Here is a 19,608-nt window from a genome sequence, read left to right on the forward strand (position 1 = left end):
TTCGCCGCAAACACTGGACAGCAGTGTTCTAGCGGCTCGATCATTGCATCCGTAATCTCCGCCATCGCCGCAACGCTGTTCAACGATGCCTCACGACGACAGTGCCAAATAATCAAAGGACCTTCTCTGCCTGCGCGGCTTCGCATCGGAAAGGATAATTCCACGAAGCTTATGCAATCGGGCAGCAATCGGGCGCTCTGCGGTCGATAGAGAAGAAAGCGACAAATTGGAAATGCATTTGGCCTTACCCTTTGCGCGCCTTTTTCTTTCAAACGCGCCAACGAAGTGGAAAAGAGTGATGCTTTGGCCGAAGAGCACGTAGCACTGATACGGCCCCGGAAAAAGTGCACGGTTCGAGAGCGGCCAGAACAAAAAAAACGGGCTACCGGGCTTCGTATGCAAACATCGCAAACATCGATCGATTGTGGCCATCAAGGAGGGAGCACGGTCAAACTATTAGCACAAGCGACGGCAAACACTCCGGAAACTGAAGTCCATCCCTTCAGAGGGCTCGGAAGGTTTGAGCCATCCCCTGAAAGGATAGTGAGGCGTTGGACTGGGCGCAAGGAAAAATCGCTCAGCTTATCGCATCTTAACGTGAAATTGAAATTTCGACAAAGCCGTCCGGCCGGGAAGGCCGTCCCCAAAGCAGGGCACACGAAATTGAAATGGCGCCGCAGCGATCAGGGGCAAGGCCGCCGCGTAGCTGAGCTGCAGCGCGATTGGACGCGAAACCGGAACCCGGGCTCCAAAATGGTCCGAGCAACACGTTCTCGGAAGATGGTACAGGCGGATAATTTGATACCGATTAAGGAAATTCGATTACAGACTGCTGTGGCCACCCGTGGCCACCAACAGAACAAGCCGAACAGCTCTTTCTAATGGTCACCCGAATAAGTTATCGGCCATCAACGGATCGCTTTTATCGCCACAGCAACAAGATCATCCGGGTTTTCGCGCGATCCACAAACGGTTTAGTTAAGCTCCGCGGGGAGATCTTCAACCAGCAATATACGAGCCGTTAGAATGAGATAAATTCTAATCAATTCTAATCGAAATCGTTCTCTAGTACAATCAGTATACGGGTAAAAAATAATCAAAAACTAATAGCAAATAAATTGGTGGAAGAATTGATTCAATTTAGAACTTCCAACGTGAAAAAAACATATTGAACACTACAACATTATTCTCTGAATTCATTTTCAATTGTGTTAAAAATGTACGAAAACCCCATGACATGATTCCATAATTATGATATAGAAAATGGTTGTACTTTGCACCTTTTTTCGCCGTCGTAATAAACAACGCACTAGGGAAACACCGTGAGCAGTAGATCATAACGATGCGGACAAGAAAAACACACAACTCTGACGGGTGCAGTACAGGACAACATCGCGAGGGAATGTTGAAACAAAAATGCTCCGTACCGTTGAAGCACCATCGCGAACCACCTTCGGACCGGTCTTTGGGCAAACGAAAAAAAGGAAAACTTTCAACGCCACTGGTTTTCATCCTGCAAAGCCCACAGCGCAAACATAGCCAATCCCCCGTGCGAGACAATGAAAATCATCGTGTACACTCATTAATGTGCAACATTGCGCTTTCGATTGTGTTTTATTTTGTTCATGTTTTCAATTCCACTCCTTTTTTACGGCGAATCGGCCGACTATCTCGCGGCAGTCGATTGGCAGTCGAGCGCACACACGTGCCGTGCCGCTGTCGATTCGGCATAAATACTTTGTGCGCTGTGTCGAGAGTATTATTTATGGAACGAATGTTTTGGATTAAATTTGTGTTAATTTATTAATTCCTCGAGCAAAACGGTGCTCGCAGCGCAAAAAATCGTTCATGCAGCGTGAAAAATTGCTCGCCCACTCCGTGGGTGGGTAGCCCACACGCGGATGATCCGGGCCGTGATCTACTGGAAAGTTCGTCGGTTAAAAAAGCGCAAAAAACGCTGCAGCCCCGCCGATAAAAAGCCGTGACATCCGCTTCAACCCGTAACCCCGCGTGCCTGGAAGTCGCTGGTTTGTCGCCGGGGCAAAACGGACACTACGACAAGTGTGGTCGAGGACGAAAAAAAGAAATCCGAAAAAATCTACGTTTGACTGACACAGCAGCAAAAAACAATCATAATAAAAAACGCAAGTCAACTGCACCAACTACACACAGCACGGCATTAAGTCAACAAACAAACCGGCCGTCGTATAAAAAATCATCATTCATAAAATGTATAAATCATGGCCAGCCTCCCCTGCAAAAGCCTCCGCTGCAGCTTCGTAGGGCACCCAACTCCCTGGCAAATCCCACAAAAAGTGTGTAAATACGACAGATTATTGAGCAGTGACCATTTACACAGCGTGCATCGCTGCATCGCGGGCCGCGCCGGATTGATGGTTGAACCCCTGCTGGCCAGTTCGATCGACGGCCCACCAGAAAAAAAAACAAAAAAAAACAGAACATTAAATCCTCGGACACGCCACGGGTTCCCGGTAACACTTCATCAAAGGACGTGTCTGGATGCGGATTGCCGAGCGGGTCACGAAGGTGTGATTTATGCGGACAAGATTAACCGAAGCATAGTGGACGCGAAACATCATCCTCTGCAGTGGCGCGTATTGGAAAACTTTGCCATCGGTGACAAATTTCGATAACGATGTTCCAGAAACGGGGATTCAACGAGTGATAACCGGACGGTAACCAATAATGCAATACGACATCAGTGTACATGGGATGATACGTGGCCAATTATTGTGCCAAACATGAAATGATGAGCTTACATTAATGGGCTTCTTCAAAGTGAGTTTCTTGACCAGAGTGGCACTCTTGTTTTGCCAAAACCATTAACGGCCTTCACGCCCGTGAATGTTAGCCATACTCGCAATTTGTAATTATTAAAAATATGGCAAAGCTTTCCTATCACAACCATACACCGATATTGCCATATCGTAAGCTTTTCAGCTTGCACTAAATGATGCTCTTTCTGTGATTTCCTACTCTCGTGCAGACTGAAATTGAAACTCACCCACCATAACTTATGCCGTACGCAACTGTTGATTAAACACAACGCAAGGGGCTACAAACAGTCCTTTGGTAAATTATTTACCCACTCGGGGTATGGGCCGTTGTGGTAATCTGCGAAACCTCCACTGGAAAGTAGAACACCGAAGCCCATCAGCGGGGCAATTCTTCTTCTCGTCTCGAGGGCTTAGAAGAAGACGAGTGAGGTTAGGACAACACATAGACGGTCGACGGCTAGAGCAACATAGAGACGGGCGCCTCAGACGCGTGGGCAAACAGTTGACAGAGGTTAATGGCTATGATGGATTGCAAATACTATTTATCTTATCTTTGCTACCATCGGCGCAAACTAATGCAAACGCTGAAGATCCCCGGAGATGGCCGAAGGGATTAATGTCGAATGGTAATGCAGGGTGGCAAAGTCCCGTGGTCCTGCCTTATTAGAAAAGGTCCAGGCCGGTTGCGACAATCATGCACACACACGTTTTGTGAGACTTTGTATTTATGTCTGAATGTATTGTATATGCTAATAAATATTCGATGAAGGTAGATTGTTCTTTTCATGGGGTCTTTTTGTTATCCTTTTGTTACAAAAATTATTGAGGGCTTGAGCTTTTTTTTATTGAATAGTGAAATGGCTATTTGTTTTTCGGTTCGGGTAATATAATGAGATTAATTTATGATGATACAAATAATTATTAACGTCATCCTACACTCTTTCGCGGTGTCAAGAAATTCGGTGCATAACTGTAGGGTCTGCTTAGAGCCCTTAAACACAGTCACTTCAATCACGTGCCAGTACAGCGCTGAAGTCGAGTCCCATTCACATTAACGTCAGAAGGATGAACTGACGGAATGGTAAAAATAGGAAGGCCCTCTACTGTCGCCACGTGGCCCGTTTGATGATAATTTTACCAACCAGAGTGCAACGATTTATGCTCCACCTTTGGCCGTGGGTCATAGAAACCACTCGCCCTATGTGCGGGCAGTAATGACGATAAACGAGCAAGGATCATGACATCCCGTGGGCCGCTTATGAGGCCCCAAGTGCCGACAGGATCTTCGCGATCAAATAACGCCAACGGCGGCAACTGTTGGCCCCGTTCCATCTATTTTGTTTTCTTCGCAAGTGGCATGCCATTTATCTCAGATACGATTCCACCGCCACGAATATTACTACCCTGCCTTCTCTCATCCCGACCAGGTCTTCCTTGAAGCCTTTCGGCCGTGCCAACGTTCGGCTGCGCCTGGCTCCGTTGTACACAGTTAGCAGCGCCAATGAAGGCAACCATTTGGCATGAATATGAATAAGCGCACAGAATTACCATAAGCATGGGCATCTTATGCAGCTCCCCCAGAGAAGGGGCATAGGCGATGACGAGGACGAGGACGACGGACGAAGGCGACGACGCCGTTGGCTGTTGCTTTTCAGCCACCACACCACACAAACATCCGAGCATCATCATCATCAGCGACATCACAAGCATTGGCTCTCTCATTGGGCCGTGTAAATAAAAAGAAACCGGAACAGGATGCTTCCGGTGCCCGGTGCTTGGCTACGGATACTGATTTCATCAGGATTCCAAGTACATTCGGAACGAATTAAATAAAAAGAAAAAGATAAATTGACACCAAATCGCACGCATTCGTCAACGCGTGTTATGAAATCACCAGAATCAACATAAACTTGGTAGCGCCCGATGATTGACACGCGGTGCCGGCGGGACTCGCATGGGTCGGGAAACACTTGCATGAATATTAACTACAGCACAGGCTCCCATACGGATGTTTGGAGGATGTGAAACGTAAAAAAAATTGTGATAAATTACTAGTAAACAGTTCCTCTGCCTTTGGGGCTTTGATTAAAGGCAGCGCCTACACAGCGACACAATAAAGTATTTTTAGTGGGGAACAAAAAATCCATTGTAGAGAACTCTCTGTCGGATTTCGATAAGAATGGACAAGGCGAAATTAAAATTGCTTAACTTATTAGCTTAGAATTGCTTAGTTGATTCGAGACAGCTTAGTTGCTTCGAGCATTTGAATTGTAAAAAAAATATTTTGTTATTATGCCAAGTTTAGTCTCTAAATCGTCTTGTAAAAATGTTTTGTTGTTAATATTAGGTTGGTTCAAGCGAGGATACAAATACATAGTTCTGTCGGTTTGTCGGGTTAATGTAAACACAATCACAGTAAAGTTTTCGGTAAGTTGTCAATGAGCTTATCATTCCAGCAATGTTCGACATTCTAAAGCCACGAATCCTGAATAATGTCCTCTCGAACCTCAATACTAGTCTAATGATGTAGTTGCCAGTGCCCCGCCATTGAGTGTAAAATATGCCGTTTTTCAGGATCAAGATGGTTGGTTCTGGTCCGTCACAGCGCCAGAAAGGCGTCGGAAACGCAGTCAGAGACATTCTATTTTCGCACGGAATTCTGGTCGCCTTTCCTCCTTGAGTGTGACTTTTTTCCAAAGATTTGTCAGGCAAAAGCTGTCAAGGCCAATTGCGCCATTCACCGAACCAGAAATGTTGGAAAAAGTTATTGCACATCAAGCAGGAAACTTCCAACACGTTTGCATAATACAATCAGCAGATCGGAACCTTCACTCACACATCTTCGTCCACCTGCTGCTTCTGGGTTCACCTGGCTCCAGGAAGAGTGCTTGATGCAATCAGAAGAGCGCAGAAAATGATGGAAATCAAATATGTTTTGGTAAATCCGATGTTTATGAAAGGAAAAAAAATCACAAATTAGCATAACAAGTCTCATCCATCCAACGCAAGGAAGTCGGCAGCTAATCTACCTGATGCGATCCTGATAGCGACACGTGCAATCAACACAACGTGGCGATAAAGCAAGGAAGGATAACTAATCCAGTAACACACAATCAATCAATATGTTAATCTAAAAAATTCACATACGAAGCTTATTGAAACGTAGCTCTTTTTTCAATATGTTTTTGAGCGTCCAAAGTTATTATCCGGGAGCAAAAAGACGCGTCGAGAACAGCAAAATGACTAACATTTATAATAACCTTATAGCGACCTGTAGAACTCGAAATGATTTATCTTATTGTGGCATTGCGTTGTAATGCTTTAATAATCGCTCTATGGCTGTTATTATTTGTTTTTTCTAATTGCAACTATTTCAAAAGGAAAACGAAATTGTTTAAGATCCCGGCTTTTATCAATCTCAATACTTAGACGAGCAGTAAACTCAAAGTAGTTACTGATCTCAGACTGTTTCAAGCAGAGCTAACTATGTCGTAACTATGATTAAACAAATTTCTCTAAATTTTCTCACAATTTTTTTTCTACGCCAACTAATAAATCCCCAGATCTAACGATAGTATCTAAAGAATTGAAACACCAAACACGAAGAAAACAAAATGCAAAATCATGAAATTTCACATTTTATTTTCTAAATTTTACGGTACCTTTATTTTAAATTTCAAACTTGTGTGAAGATGGAGTGATTGTGTGATAGATGGCGCCACTATCACAGAGAGAGGCACGAAAAGCAACCCTGCATTGCCCAAACTGACAGATTCAACGGTCGTTCACAAAGCCGCGCTTTGCTCTGCACAGCTTCATTTTTTCGCATTTTTTCTCGTGCATTGAACGCATTAGGACGCGTTTCTGTTCCGTGTTCTGATCGTTTCCGAAAAAGCGAGCTTACAAAATGGCAACCGCGCGCTCATTTGGCTTGCAAAATCAAGCTAATCGCCTCAAAGAAAACCAAGCTTCCCGAAGTAAGTACGGCACACAAAACCTGTTGGCTGTCGCACCGATTCAACGAATTTTAACTTATGGGTTTTCTGTCCTTTAGAACCACATCAGCTTTTGCGAGGGTTAAAGGCTTCAGATGCCCCCGTCAAGTTTGGGCTGAAAGATGTCACCAACAATAATCAGAAACCGGCAGAGCGTACCAATGTGTTCAAAGATGGCAAAACGACCAGCAGCAAACGTTCGATAGAAAAATCACTAAACGCCATCCAACAAAGCATCATGCCGAGCACGGCTAAAAAACCGACCGCAGGAAAGGGCAAAATGAAGTTCGACATCTTTACTCCCCTCGAGGCGGAGTACAAATGGGGAGCGTCCGATATTTGCTTGCGCGACGATCTGTTCGAGGAAATGGTAAATTTTCAGCCGAGCACTGAACGCAAACGGGAACCGCTGCCACCGCCACGGCTTGAGCCGCTGGATTTTGCAGAGCTGGACGAAACGTGGGATATCTACGGGTCAACGACCGGTGGTGGCTTCAGTCCTCCAAACCCGATGCAACTCCCAGCGAACGATTTTCCCATGGTAGATTTACAGGATTTAGAATTTATGATGTAAGCTGCAGATGCTGTGTGTAAGGCCAATTTTCCGTCTTGGCTATTTTTGTCAAATTTCTGTGTCATGTAATGCGTTTCTCTTGAATTATCGCATCGATAGTTGTCTAGTTACATTAGAACTGTTTGTATATAACCAATAAACGACTGTTGCCATTCGTGGATAAACCCGATTCAAACTGTTTCTTTCTGTGTTATTGAAATTCCTTCAAAACATGTAGACGAATATTGTAGGCAGCAGTCAGAGAATATCTAAAGCCATTTTGACGAACACCTTTATTCGGTTATACATTCCCTGGCAGGGGGCTGGTAGTGGGTTTCTACGAATAGCAGTTAATACTAACTTCATTTCTCGAACAGCGAACACATTGGCGAGCACATTGTATGTGCTTTTATTGTGGGTATAGATTTGCTTAAATATTTGCTTAACGTTGCACTTCTCCGAGGAGGTCGCAGCGGCCACTTTACAGTGAAGCATCTTCGTTTGAGCGTAGCCTACGCTGGAATTGCTTAATATACTGGTACTCCTCGCAACGATCACAAATGATCGTACCATTCGAGATGAGATGGTGGCTGGCCTTTGCGTGGCAAACTATGTGTACCAACTTAAGGTTCCGGAGTGTGAACAGTTCCAAAAAGTACGTTATCACAGAAAGTTGTTTGCCCTTGCGCCGATGCCGCTTGCACATTGCTTCACCTCTGCCGAGCGACACGATCCGTTCAACGTTGGCCAGAATCGAGGGCAGTACGGTCCGGCTTATTTCGATCTGGTGGTCGAGATTCCACACCTGAAACAGTATCAAATTCTCCCGGCTGGCATACGGATTGATACGGTGACTAGCGTACCGACACCACTTATCGTCCCACAGTCCCATACACCGAAAGTCACCGAGTTCGCTGCACAACGCCAACTTGTACTGCTCGATCCAACAATCTTGGCCCAGCGAACGTTGGACTAATAGCTTCAGCCGTTTCGGTGGGATCCGAAGCTGTGCGTCCGTTTCATCTGCCTGCGAATTTGGCTCGGCACCTTCCTTGGGTTTCTCCTCAACAGTGGCCCGCCGTTGGTAGCTGCGGTCAAACATGCAGCTAAAGTAGTCGAACCCGGCCAAAAGCTGACGGAACAGTTCAATCATTTCGTCGATCACTTCGCGGGCCAGCGGATTCGCCCGGTACAGTGCACACTTCGTTAGCTCATCCTTGGTTTTGTAAAAGTATCCACGCACCCGGTCTTGGCCGCGCCGTTGCATCACTTCTTCCTTTGTCCTCGCAACACGGTCGTCAATTCCTGTATTTGGGAGGGGATTCTTACAAACTATCCGCTTGAGAATCATTGTGCCAACTGCTTACCTTCAAACCATTGCTCGTGTTCCTGGCGGGAGCTGCGCCGAATCAAATCATCGCGTCCCCGCTGGGCATCGACCAGGATTTTAGAGATCTCTGGTTTATTGTTGACAACGAATTGTTTGGCCAGCTCACCCGCGTTCAGAAGATCCGTGTGGGTCGTTCTGATGGCGTTGTACATCAGCTCGAAATCTTCGTCGAAATAGAATTGGACGCAACGTTATAACGCCGGTTAGTGTACGATGTATTCCCGACTCTTACCCGTTGGCACGATCGCGTCCTTGTCGGCGATCACCAGCAAAGTTTGGGCTGGTAGTGTGCGGAAATAGTCTTCGTCCACTACCTCGGTTCCATCCTGTGCGAGGTACACGCGACACTCGGCGATCTGTGGATAACATGTGGAGATAATAAATAACAATAATTGAAACAGTAATTCGCGAACACGAAACGATTTTTGCAGCTTATATCTAATCCATAATTGTGTCTCCATAAGAAGGTTGCATAAAAATAAACGGCCTTGACACGCCTCACACATGGATTCGAAGGATACAAGCCTTTTTCTTCCGATGACCTTTCCAGTGCAGGTCAGCGCAGTTGCACTCGCGCCCAAATATGGGTAACTGCAAGCTGCCAAAATCAGGCGCCAACAGCCGTCGGACGCCACCATGCCAAACAGGTCAATGTCATTGCAGCGCAAAGGGTTTCCGCGCAAATGAAAAAAGAGAAAAACCACTTGTGCTGCCACAAGGTTGTTTACCTTGAATTTTTCCGACGCCTTGGCCCGTAGCATCCGAAGCGAGTCGGCGGCCACGCCGTATTTGCGGCTCCTCGCGACGTCGGTAATCTTGTAGCCTTGTAGCAGCGGCCCAGCCGTAGCCACCGGTTGTCCCTTGTTGGGTTTCGGGAACAGGTTGAACATGATTCTGTCCGCTCAGGAACACGCTGCACTAAATCAAGCTTTATGCTGACCGTTGCGTTGGACGAAACCCGGACACGGCAGGTTCGAAGCGCACTATGCACCTAACGACGCTCGGTAAGCAAGTGACGATGGCAATCCTGAGTTGGCCTAGGGAGGCCCTTCAGAGCGCCGTCTCGATAAACCGACTCCAATTGTGTGGTGGTAATGACCTTTTTAGTTGATACCCTTCTGGCGGGGAGGTAGCAAGCCTGTTGCGGAATTCGCACGATGGCTAATTCGGTAGCATAGCAGCATGTTTTTTGTTTGTTTTGATTTCGGACTCGGCTTCGATCAGCTGCGATTGCGCGTTGCGCACACCACTGACAGCATGACCTGTCGGCTGAGAAACGGAAGCTGTCCATGAGATCATTTCAGAGGTATAGTAATTAAAATCTGATGCATCTTTGCATCTTTGCATCCTGTGAACGATCCATACAATCGTTCAGTTACAGTAAATGAAGGAACGATTAAACTAACGACACCTTCGTAGCAAACGTTAGATAAATATCATCGACAAACTCACTCCCGCCACTGTAGCCTAAGTATGCTGCCGCGACAGGTCTCGGACATCGGAATCGGATGTCACAGGGCAAAAGTTTTCTTCCGATCCCGCAGCGCATTGTTTGCCGATTATTGTGCCGTTGCGATAAGAGTTAGTTTGGTGATAAACGCAGATTAGCAGCGGGAAAAGGACTTTGAAATGTGAGCAGTGGTACGCACACGTCGCTCGACACTGATTCAGACAGTGAAAGCACTTTTCTCTGCTAGTGTGTTCGCATATTGTGCCAGAAACAGTCCCCAGGAGCGACATCCTATTCACCGAGGCAGAATGCAGCAAATTGTGCAAAGCGTATAGCAAGGGACCAACGGCACACAGACCAATTGCGAGCGCGTGTATGGGCGGTTCGATTGCGCTCAATCCTCATCCCGTAGGATGAACGTAGAATTGCGTGATTTTGAAATCAGTGATTCGGAAACGGAACTGCTTCTCGAGCCAGCAGGCCGACCCAATCGTGTGAGCACTCGTTCGTTTCGCAACCGGCGCCAGGAACCGTTCAAGCTGGGGTCCTTTCTGAAGAAACTGTGCTGGTAAGTGTGAATCGGAACGTTCGTAAGACGAACAAAGGAATTATGAACCTGCCGATAGAGCAGAATAGCCTTCCTAGTCTGCCTGTGCTTCTACGCATGGTTACTTATCGCTCGAATGTGCTTCACGCATGAGAGAGTTTTCCTTTTTGCCTGATTCGGTGGGTTTGTTTATTACTTGATAAGGAGAAAACAAAACAAAAGCATAAACACACACAACAATTTCCAGCCCACAAACTGTCAAACCGCTCATTTGTCAAATGCCACGGTGTGTGTGTGCGAGCGCACTCACCAACACTCACTTGCCGTGCACTGCGAACGGCACTCCATGGAGAAAAACAGCAAAACAGTCAACAAAAAGAACCCATCCGCACGAACGTCATCCGGTCATTTTTTACGTTGCGTCTGTGATTGCGTTTCGCGAAATTGTGTTGCGGAAATTCGGACACGCTTTGGCCCCCGCTTGTCGTGCGTGTTGCAAACGTTCGCAGGAGCTCGGTATCCTTTTTTGTTCGCTGGCCACGGGTAGGAAAAAAGATCCCAAAATTCATGAGCTACAGGTAATCCGTGACGCGATGGAGGAACCACCGCACAGCAATTCCAGCATTCCATCCGCGCCGGTCACCAAAGAGACGATTCCGCTCATCGAGAAGAGTCCCAAAACACGCTGGTTCAGGTAATACGGCCTACTATTGCCTTTCTTCCGAGAGCTTTTTCGCTTATCACTGTCGGGCGGTGAAATAGTCAAGTCGTTCAAGTGGCCCGATGAGTCATCGGGTGTAACATGAGCTGCAGGGTGGCATCAACTGTTAATGGTTTTCTTGATGGGGTTTTACGGTGCTTTCGACGTTGAGCATTCATTTGCCCATATTTTTAACTTCAACCATCCACAATAAACCATGTTTTCCTTTGTTCTCGTAGCTGCTGGTGCTGGGCCTGGCGGAAATGGTGCGCCTCGAAGGAGCTGAAGCCTCGGACGATCTTCATTGGTCGTCCGCTGACGGAAAAGTTCCCTCCGAACGAGATCCGGAACCAGAAGTACAATCTGTTCACCTTTCTGCCTCTGGTGCTTTTCGAGCAGTTTCGCTTCTTCCTTAATCTGTACTTCCTCATTATGGCGGTCAGTCAGTTCATACCGGAAATCCGGATCGGCTACCTGTACACCTACTGGGGACCGCTCGGTTTCGTGCTGGCCGTCACGATCTGTCGCGAAGCGGTCGACGATTTGCGCCGGCACAAGCGCGATCGCGAGGTAAATTCGCAAAAGTATAAGCGCTTCGTCGCGGCTGACAAGCCACCGGAATCGGTATCTTCATCGAAACTGCGCGTCGGCGACATCATCATGGTGGAAAAGGACGAACGGGTGCCGGCTGATTTAATACTGCTACGCACGAGCGACAAAAGTGGGGCCGTATTCGTGCGCACCGACATGCTGGATGGTGAAACGGATTGGAAGCTACGGCTTGCCGTTCCTGCGACACAGAAATTGGCCACCCACGGCGACCTACTAAACGCAAACGCTTCGCTGTACGTGGAGAAGCCGCAGCGAGACATCCACACGTTTATCGGCACTTATTCGAAGGTAAGAGAGCACCACTGTCCGACCCCAGATTACTAATCCTCGTCGATCATCATCTCCTGTTCCTTGCAGCTAGGTGGAACGGAAGACGAGGGTCTGAACGTGGAAAACACATTGTGGGCCAACACGGTCGTTGCTTCCGGTACGGCCGTCGGGATCGTCATCTACACCGGAAGTGAAACGCGCAGCGTAATGAACAACTCGCAGCCCCGATCGAAGGTGGGTCTGCTAGATCTGGAGATAAACGGCCTGACGAAGGTGCTGTTCTGTGCCGTGATTGGACTCTCGTTTGCGATGATGTGCCTGAAGGGTTTCAACGGGCCGTGGTATCGGTACATGTTCCGGTTCGTGCTGCTATTCTCGTACATCATCCCGATCAGTTTGCGCGTTAACCTGGACATGGGCAAAGCGTTCTATTCGTGGCAGATCCAGAACGACGACGAAATCCAGGGCACCGTTGTGCGATCGACTACCATCCCCGAGGAACTGGGACGCATATCGTACCTGTTGACGGACAAAACTGGAACGCTCACGCAAAACGAGATGATTTTCAAAAAGATCCACGTCGGAACGGCTGCGTACGGCCGCGACACCTTCCCGATGGTGTCCACCGCCATCCAGTCGGTGTACGGGACGCTGTCGACGCCGGCCGATGCTTCGCCAGCCGCCGAATCCGAGTATCAACCGCGGCTGCGCAAACCGGACGGTTGGCGAATCTGGGAGTCGGTCAAAGCGCTCGCCCTCTGCCACAACGTGACACCGGTGTACGAATCAGCTGGCGGAACAAACGGAGGAGCATCGATCACCTCTGCCTCATCCACCGACCGCCGTCAATCGCCTTCGCGCTCTATCTCCGTCGAAAGCACGGGCGAGACGGCAGTCGGTGCCAGCAAGCAGCCGGAGAAAACCTACCAAGCGTCCAGCCCGGACGAGATTGCACTGGTGAAGTGGACCGAATCCGTTGGCCTGGCGCTGATCCAGCGCGATCTGAACCTAATGACGCTGCAGATACGGGATGCAACGCGGGAACACGAGCGCGAAGGCCCGTGTCTCAACGAGAGCGGCTCCATCAACACGACCGTCACGTGTTTGTCGGTGAATTCAAAAACCGATCTCAATTCACCGTCGAGTGCGGGCAGTGTTACTTCGCTTAACTCGATGCTCGGGCCATCCGGTGCCTCGCCGGGGGCCATGAAGTATCATATTCTGCAGACGTTCCCATTCACGAGCGAAAATAAACGCATGGGGATCATCGTGCGTGAGGTGAATACGGGCGAAATCACGTTCTACCTGAAAGGGGCCGACGTGGTGATGTCCGGCATCGTGCAGTATAACGACTGGCTGGCGGAAGAGAGCGGCAACATGGCACGCGAGGGCCTGCGGACACTGGTGGTCGCGAAAAAGGTGCTCGGCGAAGATCAGTACAACGACTTCGTGATGCGCTACAACGCGGCCAAGGTGAGCGTAACCGATCGCGTCACGAAGGTGGCGGCCGTCATCGAGAGTTTGGAGCGAGAAATGGAACTCCTGTGCCTGACTGGGGTCGAAGATCGGCTGCAGGAGCGTGTGCGGCCAACGCTGGAACTGCTGCGGAACGCGGGTATTAAAATCTGGATGCTGACGGGCGACAAGCTCGAGACTGCTACGTGCATCGCCAAATCGTCCCATCTGGTCGGTCGCAATCAGAGCGTTCACGTGCTGAAGAGCGTGTTAACGCGAACCGATGCCCATCTCGAGCTTAACCAGTTCCGACGCAAGCAGGACTGTGCGCTGGTCGTGTCCGGCGAAAGCCTTGAGGTGTGCCTACAGTACTATCAGCCGGAGTTTATGGAACTGGCGACCGCTTGTCCGGCCGTCGTCTGCTGTCGGTGCAGCCCGACGCAGAAGGCCCAGGTCGTGTCGCTGATTCAGAAGTACTCGGGCAAGCGGACGTGTGCCGTCGGCGATGGCGGCAACGATGTGAGCATGATACAGCAGGCAGACGCTGGCATCGGCATCGAGGGACGAGAAGGAAAACAGGCGTCGTTGGCGGGTGATTTTAGCATACCGCAGTTTTCGCACATCGCCCGTTTGCTGATCGTACACGGCCGGCGATCGTACAAGCGATCGGCCGCCCTGTCACAGTTCGTCATCCACCGCGGGCTGATCATCTCGACGATGCAGGCCGTCTTTTCGGCCGTCTTCTACCTGTCGTCCGTCGCCTTGTACCAGGGCTTTCTGATGGTCGGATACGCCACGCTGTACACCATGTTTCCGGTGTTTTCGCTCGTGCTCGATCAGGACATTAGCGCCAACATCGCCATCACGTACCCCGAGCTGTACAAGGAGCTTTCCAAAGGCCGCAGTCTGAGCTACAAAACGTTCTTCATGTGGGTACTGATCAGTATCTACCAAGGTGAGTCCGTAGTTCGAACAAGCCGGCGTTCAGTCACTAAGCAAACTCACACATTTTATGATCGCAGGCGGTGTGATCATGTACGGTGCTTTAATTCTTTTCGAGGATGAGTTTATTCACATCGTGGCGATCAGTTTCTCTGCGCTCATCCTTACCGAGTTAATTATGGTGGCCCTAACCATACGAACGTGGCACAAGTAAGTACACTACAGAGGCACGTCGATTAGGAACAACTGGTGGACGCATTTTAATACCTCTTTTTTTGCAGATTGATGGTGCTAGCGGAACTGTTTAGCTTAGTGCTCTACATAATCTCACTGGCCGTGTTGCATGAGTACTTTGGTAAGTCCTTGCTACCCGCACAATGATTATATGCAGTGGCCAATTGCATGACCTCGACTCTTATTCTTCTCACCTTCTCGCATCTGCAGATTGGGAGTTCATCTGGTCCTGGGAGTTTCTCTGGAAGGTCTTGGTCATCACGCTCGTCTCCTGTCTTCCGTTGTACATTCTAAAATTCCTACGCAAAAAGTTCTCGCCACCATCATATTCAAAGCTCTCCTAAGTCCCTAACCCGCGACCGGGTCGGACTTCGTGTTGTATTAATTTATTATCCATCTACTTCTATGTTGCGGCTCGTTTGTGAATCACTGACCTGCAGCAAACGCTGCTGAAACCTATTATTCAATGTTATGTTACGTGTACCGCCGCTAAGCGAGATTTATGCGCGTTTAATGTATGTTTAACCATTTTCCTCATTTCTTATTGATGTCCTGTGTCTATGGGTGTGTGAGAGAGGAAGAGCGAGTTTATACATGGTTCTGCCCGCAAATGATGTCCTGAGGAACTGACCTTGTGTGGAACACCAACTACGATGCGCATTCTCACACGCTTGCAGGCCCATAAAGCTCGTTACAATAAATTCTAACATAATATATACAAACGTATAATTTATCGTGATACTTTCGCATAAGAAAATTCAAACACGTATTTGAGTTATGAACTATTTTAATCGAAATATATTGTTTTGCGAAAACTGTTCGGAAAACATTTCGTTTTACCATGGCATAGTAAAGTAGCGGTGCAATAGATGCGCAATGAAGCAAAAGTGAGACATACTGATGGAAGGAAGCCGAGCGTGGAACACATCCATAGGCATTGATGAAGGCAGTCAATAGTAAAACTTGTTACAACGGTGTCTAACGAATATCAACGGCCTTTGTGCTGCCCAACTTACACTCATTCTTGATGAACATTTTTAAATGGTAATCGTTAAAAGTATAAACGTTCATTTTAATGTAAATGAATAAACCTAAACCAACCCTACGTGTTAACATACCAGAACACTGCACTGCTGCTGCTACGCACGCTGCAGAAACCGGTACGGCCGATAACATTTCAAACCTGAACGAGTTACGGAAAGGACCATCAAATTAAGAAACAAGAGACGTTAACAGGGAGTGAAGTATTGCGCTGGATGCAGTTGGAACAAACACAAAAAAAACGAAATAGATGATCTAATAAACCTATCAATGAATATTTATCATATCAGCATCCGAAAACTGATTGTATTATCGCAAACATTCTACCAATAGGATCAAACTTTTGTGACATTCTTCAAATAAGGAGCCAACTCGTTTGAGAGAGGTTTTTTGTGTGATTCATTCACTTTGTTTATTTAAAAGCGGAGCGGAGTTGACCAATCGGCAATTTACGTTGTGAAACACTTGACCCCAGCGGGAGGCACCTACACTATGGCTAGACATCCTTAATGTTCTTCATGATCCACGGCAGGAATGCGGTCACTCTGGTGTACACGCCCGGATACTGGCCCTTTCCGCATCCTATACCCCACGAAACCACGCCGACCTGTGTCCACCCGCCATCGTTCACCATGAGAGGACCACCGGAATCACCCTGTCAAAAAATAGACGACCCGGCGTAATGTAAGTCTAATCAAGGGGTCTATTCAACTGATACATACGCTGCACGAATCCTTAGCCGCCTGACCGGCGCATAGCATCGTGTCGATGATGCCACCGGGCGCGGCCGCACCGTACTTGATCCGGCATTCGGTGTTGGTCCATATGTGTAAATTTACTTCCTGCAAAATGGATGGCTGCGGTCCATCTGCAAAAGACAGAATAAGGTGAAAAGTACCAACTCCGTTCGTTCCGATCATCATCTTGTACGCACTTTCTCTTAGACTTCCCCAGCCAATGACGGTGGCCGTTCGTCCACTGTATGCTCGCGAGTTGTCCGCCGCCGGGAGACATATTGGGCGCACCTGCTTCGTAAATGGTACCGGCTGGTCCATCGTTAGTACGGCAACATCGTTATACTGCAAGACCGGGAGCAAATGCGTTGTGTTAAAGGAAAATGTAAATTCAGACTGATCCTTTGCACTTACTAAAGTTCGCGAATCGAACCCACGATGTCGGACCAATCGCTTAATGCGTCGTTCTACATGCTGAATTTCCGTGGTCGAGCGAATGTTGTGATCACCGAGCTGAACCGAAAGCCGAGCCACGTCGAAGGAGCTCATACTGCAAGGATAGAAACGAAAATAATAATCCCAAAAAAATCTGCAATGTAATGTTAAACGGATTTACTGTGCTACGCAATGGGCCGCGGTCAGGATGTGAATGTTGTCGATCAGCGATCCTCCACAGAACTGGCGCCCGTTGTTGAAGAGGGCCGCGATCCAAGGCCACTCGTTTGGATCTGCATTGTGGCCGCCAACGATTCGCTCCGTATCCTGCACATTGGGAGATATTCAAACAAGTTCTTAGATTAATTCATATTACATCATTGTTATTTCCAGGTTAACAAATGTTTGCAATATGTTTATGTTAATGTAAATGTTTCATAAATTACGTATTCGAATTTTTTATTTATGTAATATTGTTGCCGCGTATCCAGCAACTACGATGCAACTACGATATGAAATAAAGCCAACTATTCATGTTGTTCAACTTGTTTATAATTGTTTGATATAGATTAATCGCCGATCCCTTATTCACATGGTTTTCTCATTACATTATTAGTAAATGTAAATATTGAGCAAAACCCAAACTCGAGATCCTTTCGTTGCGAGTTTCAAACTGTTGCTTAAGCCAATATTGTCATCGCTGCATCCATTTGCAATATTGACGTCGTACACAAAATCTCAGGTTCCGAAATTCGGCAAACATTCGACATGCTCTTACTCAGCATCTCCAACACTGCTCCATGATTGATCTTTCATCTGAATCAAGTCGATGAGGCAATCCGAAAGTTGTCGAAAATATGGTTCCAACAGTGATTAATTGCGCGTCTTTAAGTTGGTTTTGTGACGTCAGTCGCGGGCATTCTTCCTCTGCCAAATAAAAAGAATTCTTGAGGGAATGACGAATATGCATGGATGGCAAGTAGTGAAGAAAGTATTCGTTGGTTTTTTTTAAAGGCATTTCGATTTATTTGCCTGTCCCTAACAGACTGACCGCGAAGCCCAAGTTAATGTCAAACACGTATAATTTCGGGGGTTTATTCAATCGCCGCCAATCACGATATTTGGTGTGCCAAGAAGCCAGACTCCAGTCACTTACCGGATTACCATTTTTCAATCCGCAACCACCGACGACAGGGTCGCCGGCAACGGGCTGTGACGGGGGTATGGTGGAGATTTCGAACGGAGGTGGATGTGTCGGGACCGGTGGTGGCCAAGCACCGACCGGCGGTGGTGGTTGATTAGGGACCTGCGGTGGCCGCGGTCTCGTAGGCCACGTTGTCGTAGGTCGTTGCGTGGGCTCTGAGACGATTACGGACGAGACGGTTGTTGGTGGTCCGCCTAACGATGGAGGGTGCGTAGCGGGCGTGTGGTCCGGCGGATGCGTTGGAATCGGTGGTGGCCAGCTCGGGTAGTTGTTGTTCTTGTTCGGTGGCTTCGATCCACCAGCCACGGGCGACGGCGTCGGCTTCGAACCGGGTCTTGGGTCTTCCCCGACCACATTTGAGACATCGATTGGGAGCGGAGTGATGGGATTGGTACAGCACACTCCAAACGCTTGACGGCCGTCGTCGTTAAAGTAGCTGCACGTGTCGTAGTTCCCCAGGACCCACGAATCCCAAACGTTCAGATCCGGAACCTTGAAGTAAGGGTAGCACTTGCGGAACGAGGTGCAGGACCCGAGTAGGCCTTTCGCTGTCAGGCACGGACTTCCATCGCCGAGGCCCTGCTTCCAGTTGGAGACTCGAGGACTCAACCAGATTTGTCGCTGGCTCCGTTTTGCCGTCAGATCTGCAGCTATAAGTAATACAGAAAACACGAATAGATTCACCATTTCAGGCTTGGACAGACAGGACAGGCTTTGGGCATCGACAAAAAACTAAAACGCGCACCAGATCGTTAACCTGCAACCATGTTCTGTTGCCTTCTTGCGACAGTTTATCTACACAATGATCTTTTATTCAATCGAGTTAAATACTAAAATTGGATTTAAAGCATAGGAAACTAATTTCTGCTACTTTATTTTATGTTTGAAACCACTACTATTTTTTCTCGATGGACTGGGCCGTATTTAATAATTGATATAATTATGGAATAAATTAGTTTTATGAACTAATTTTGAAACACCATTAAAGTGGTTCCCCGCGCTTGTTGGTGCAAAAGATAAATTAAACGCAATGAACGTGTGTGGGGTCCGATCGGGCTCAATTTGGGCGTGCATTCTTCTGGATGGTCGTGTTTTGTTGCGACTGTTATTGTTATTTTTATTTCAAAGTTCATTCACACCTTCCAGCAGGTATTTGCATAAATTTACATAAAGCCATGGAAAGGCAACGCAAGGATCGGTCGAACAGCGATATAAAGCGGACACCGAGAGCAAGTTTTGCCGTTCGTT

At 47.8% G+C, this 19,608-nt stretch overlaps 4 protein-coding genes across 5 annotated transcripts; 2 read left to right on the top strand and 2 right to left on the bottom strand.

Moving 5' to 3' along the window:
- The first annotated feature begins 6,644 nt into the window (after window positions 1-6,644).
- LOC128274245 (uncharacterized) lies at window positions 6,645-7,519 on the top strand. Its single transcript, XM_053012372.1, has 2 exons — window positions 6,645-6,775; window positions 6,853-7,519. Exons 1-2 carry the CDS (start codon window positions 6,706-6,708, stop codon window positions 7,365-7,367), a joined length of 585 nt encoding a protein of 194 aa, XP_052868332.1. The 5' UTR covers window positions 6,645-6,705; the 3' UTR covers window positions 7,368-7,519.
- Window positions 7,520-7,650: 131 nt separating this feature from the next.
- Window positions 7,651-9,699, bottom strand: LOC128274240 (DNA fragmentation factor subunit beta). Its single transcript, XM_053012367.1, has 4 exons — window positions 9,465-9,699; window positions 8,969-9,092; window positions 8,714-8,899; window positions 7,651-8,651 (listed from the first exon to the last, which is right to left on the bottom strand). The coding sequence occupies exons 1-4, from the start codon at window positions 9,624-9,626 to the stop codon at window positions 7,828-7,830; spliced, it is 1,296 nt and encodes a 431-aa protein (XP_052868327.1). The 5' UTR covers window positions 9,627-9,699; the 3' UTR covers window positions 7,651-7,827.
- A 925-nt stretch (window positions 9,700-10,624) lies between these two features.
- On the top strand, window positions 10,625-16,254 carry LOC128274225 (probable phospholipid-transporting ATPase IIA). Of its 2 annotated transcripts, none has more exons than XM_053012342.1 (6): window positions 10,625-10,754; window positions 11,673-12,333; window positions 12,403-14,725; window positions 14,793-14,922; window positions 14,994-15,067; window positions 15,157-16,254. In XM_053012342.1, exons 2-6 carry the CDS (start codon window positions 11,866-11,868, stop codon window positions 15,288-15,290), a joined length of 3,129 nt encoding a protein of 1,042 aa, XP_052868302.1. In that variant the 5' UTR covers window positions 10,625-10,754; window positions 11,673-11,865; the 3' UTR covers window positions 15,291-16,254. The 2 variants fall into 2 exon arrangements, with proteins under 2 accessions (XP_052868302.1, XP_052868303.1); XM_053012343.1 differs by lacking the exon at window positions 10,625-10,754 and adding an exon at window positions 11,291-11,427.
- A 229-nt stretch (window positions 16,255-16,483) lies between these two features.
- On the bottom strand, window positions 16,484-19,127 carry LOC128270756 (proclotting enzyme). Its single transcript, XM_053008172.1, has 7 exons — window positions 19,118-19,127; window positions 18,313-19,010; window positions 17,338-17,483; window positions 17,136-17,271; window positions 16,922-17,066; window positions 16,710-16,855; window positions 16,484-16,642 (listed from the first exon to the last, which is right to left on the bottom strand). Exons 1-7 carry the CDS (start codon window positions 19,125-19,127, stop codon window positions 16,484-16,486), a joined length of 1,440 nt encoding a protein of 479 aa, XP_052864132.1.
- Between the last annotated feature and the right edge of the window lie 481 nt (window positions 19,128-19,608).

The sequence above is a fragment of the Anopheles cruzii genome, chromosome 3 (assembly GCF_943734635.1).
Source record: "Anopheles cruzii chromosome 3, idAnoCruzAS_RS32_06, whole genome shotgun sequence".
Classification (NCBI taxonomy): Eukaryota; Metazoa; Arthropoda; class Insecta; order Diptera; family Culicidae; genus Anopheles; species Anopheles cruzii.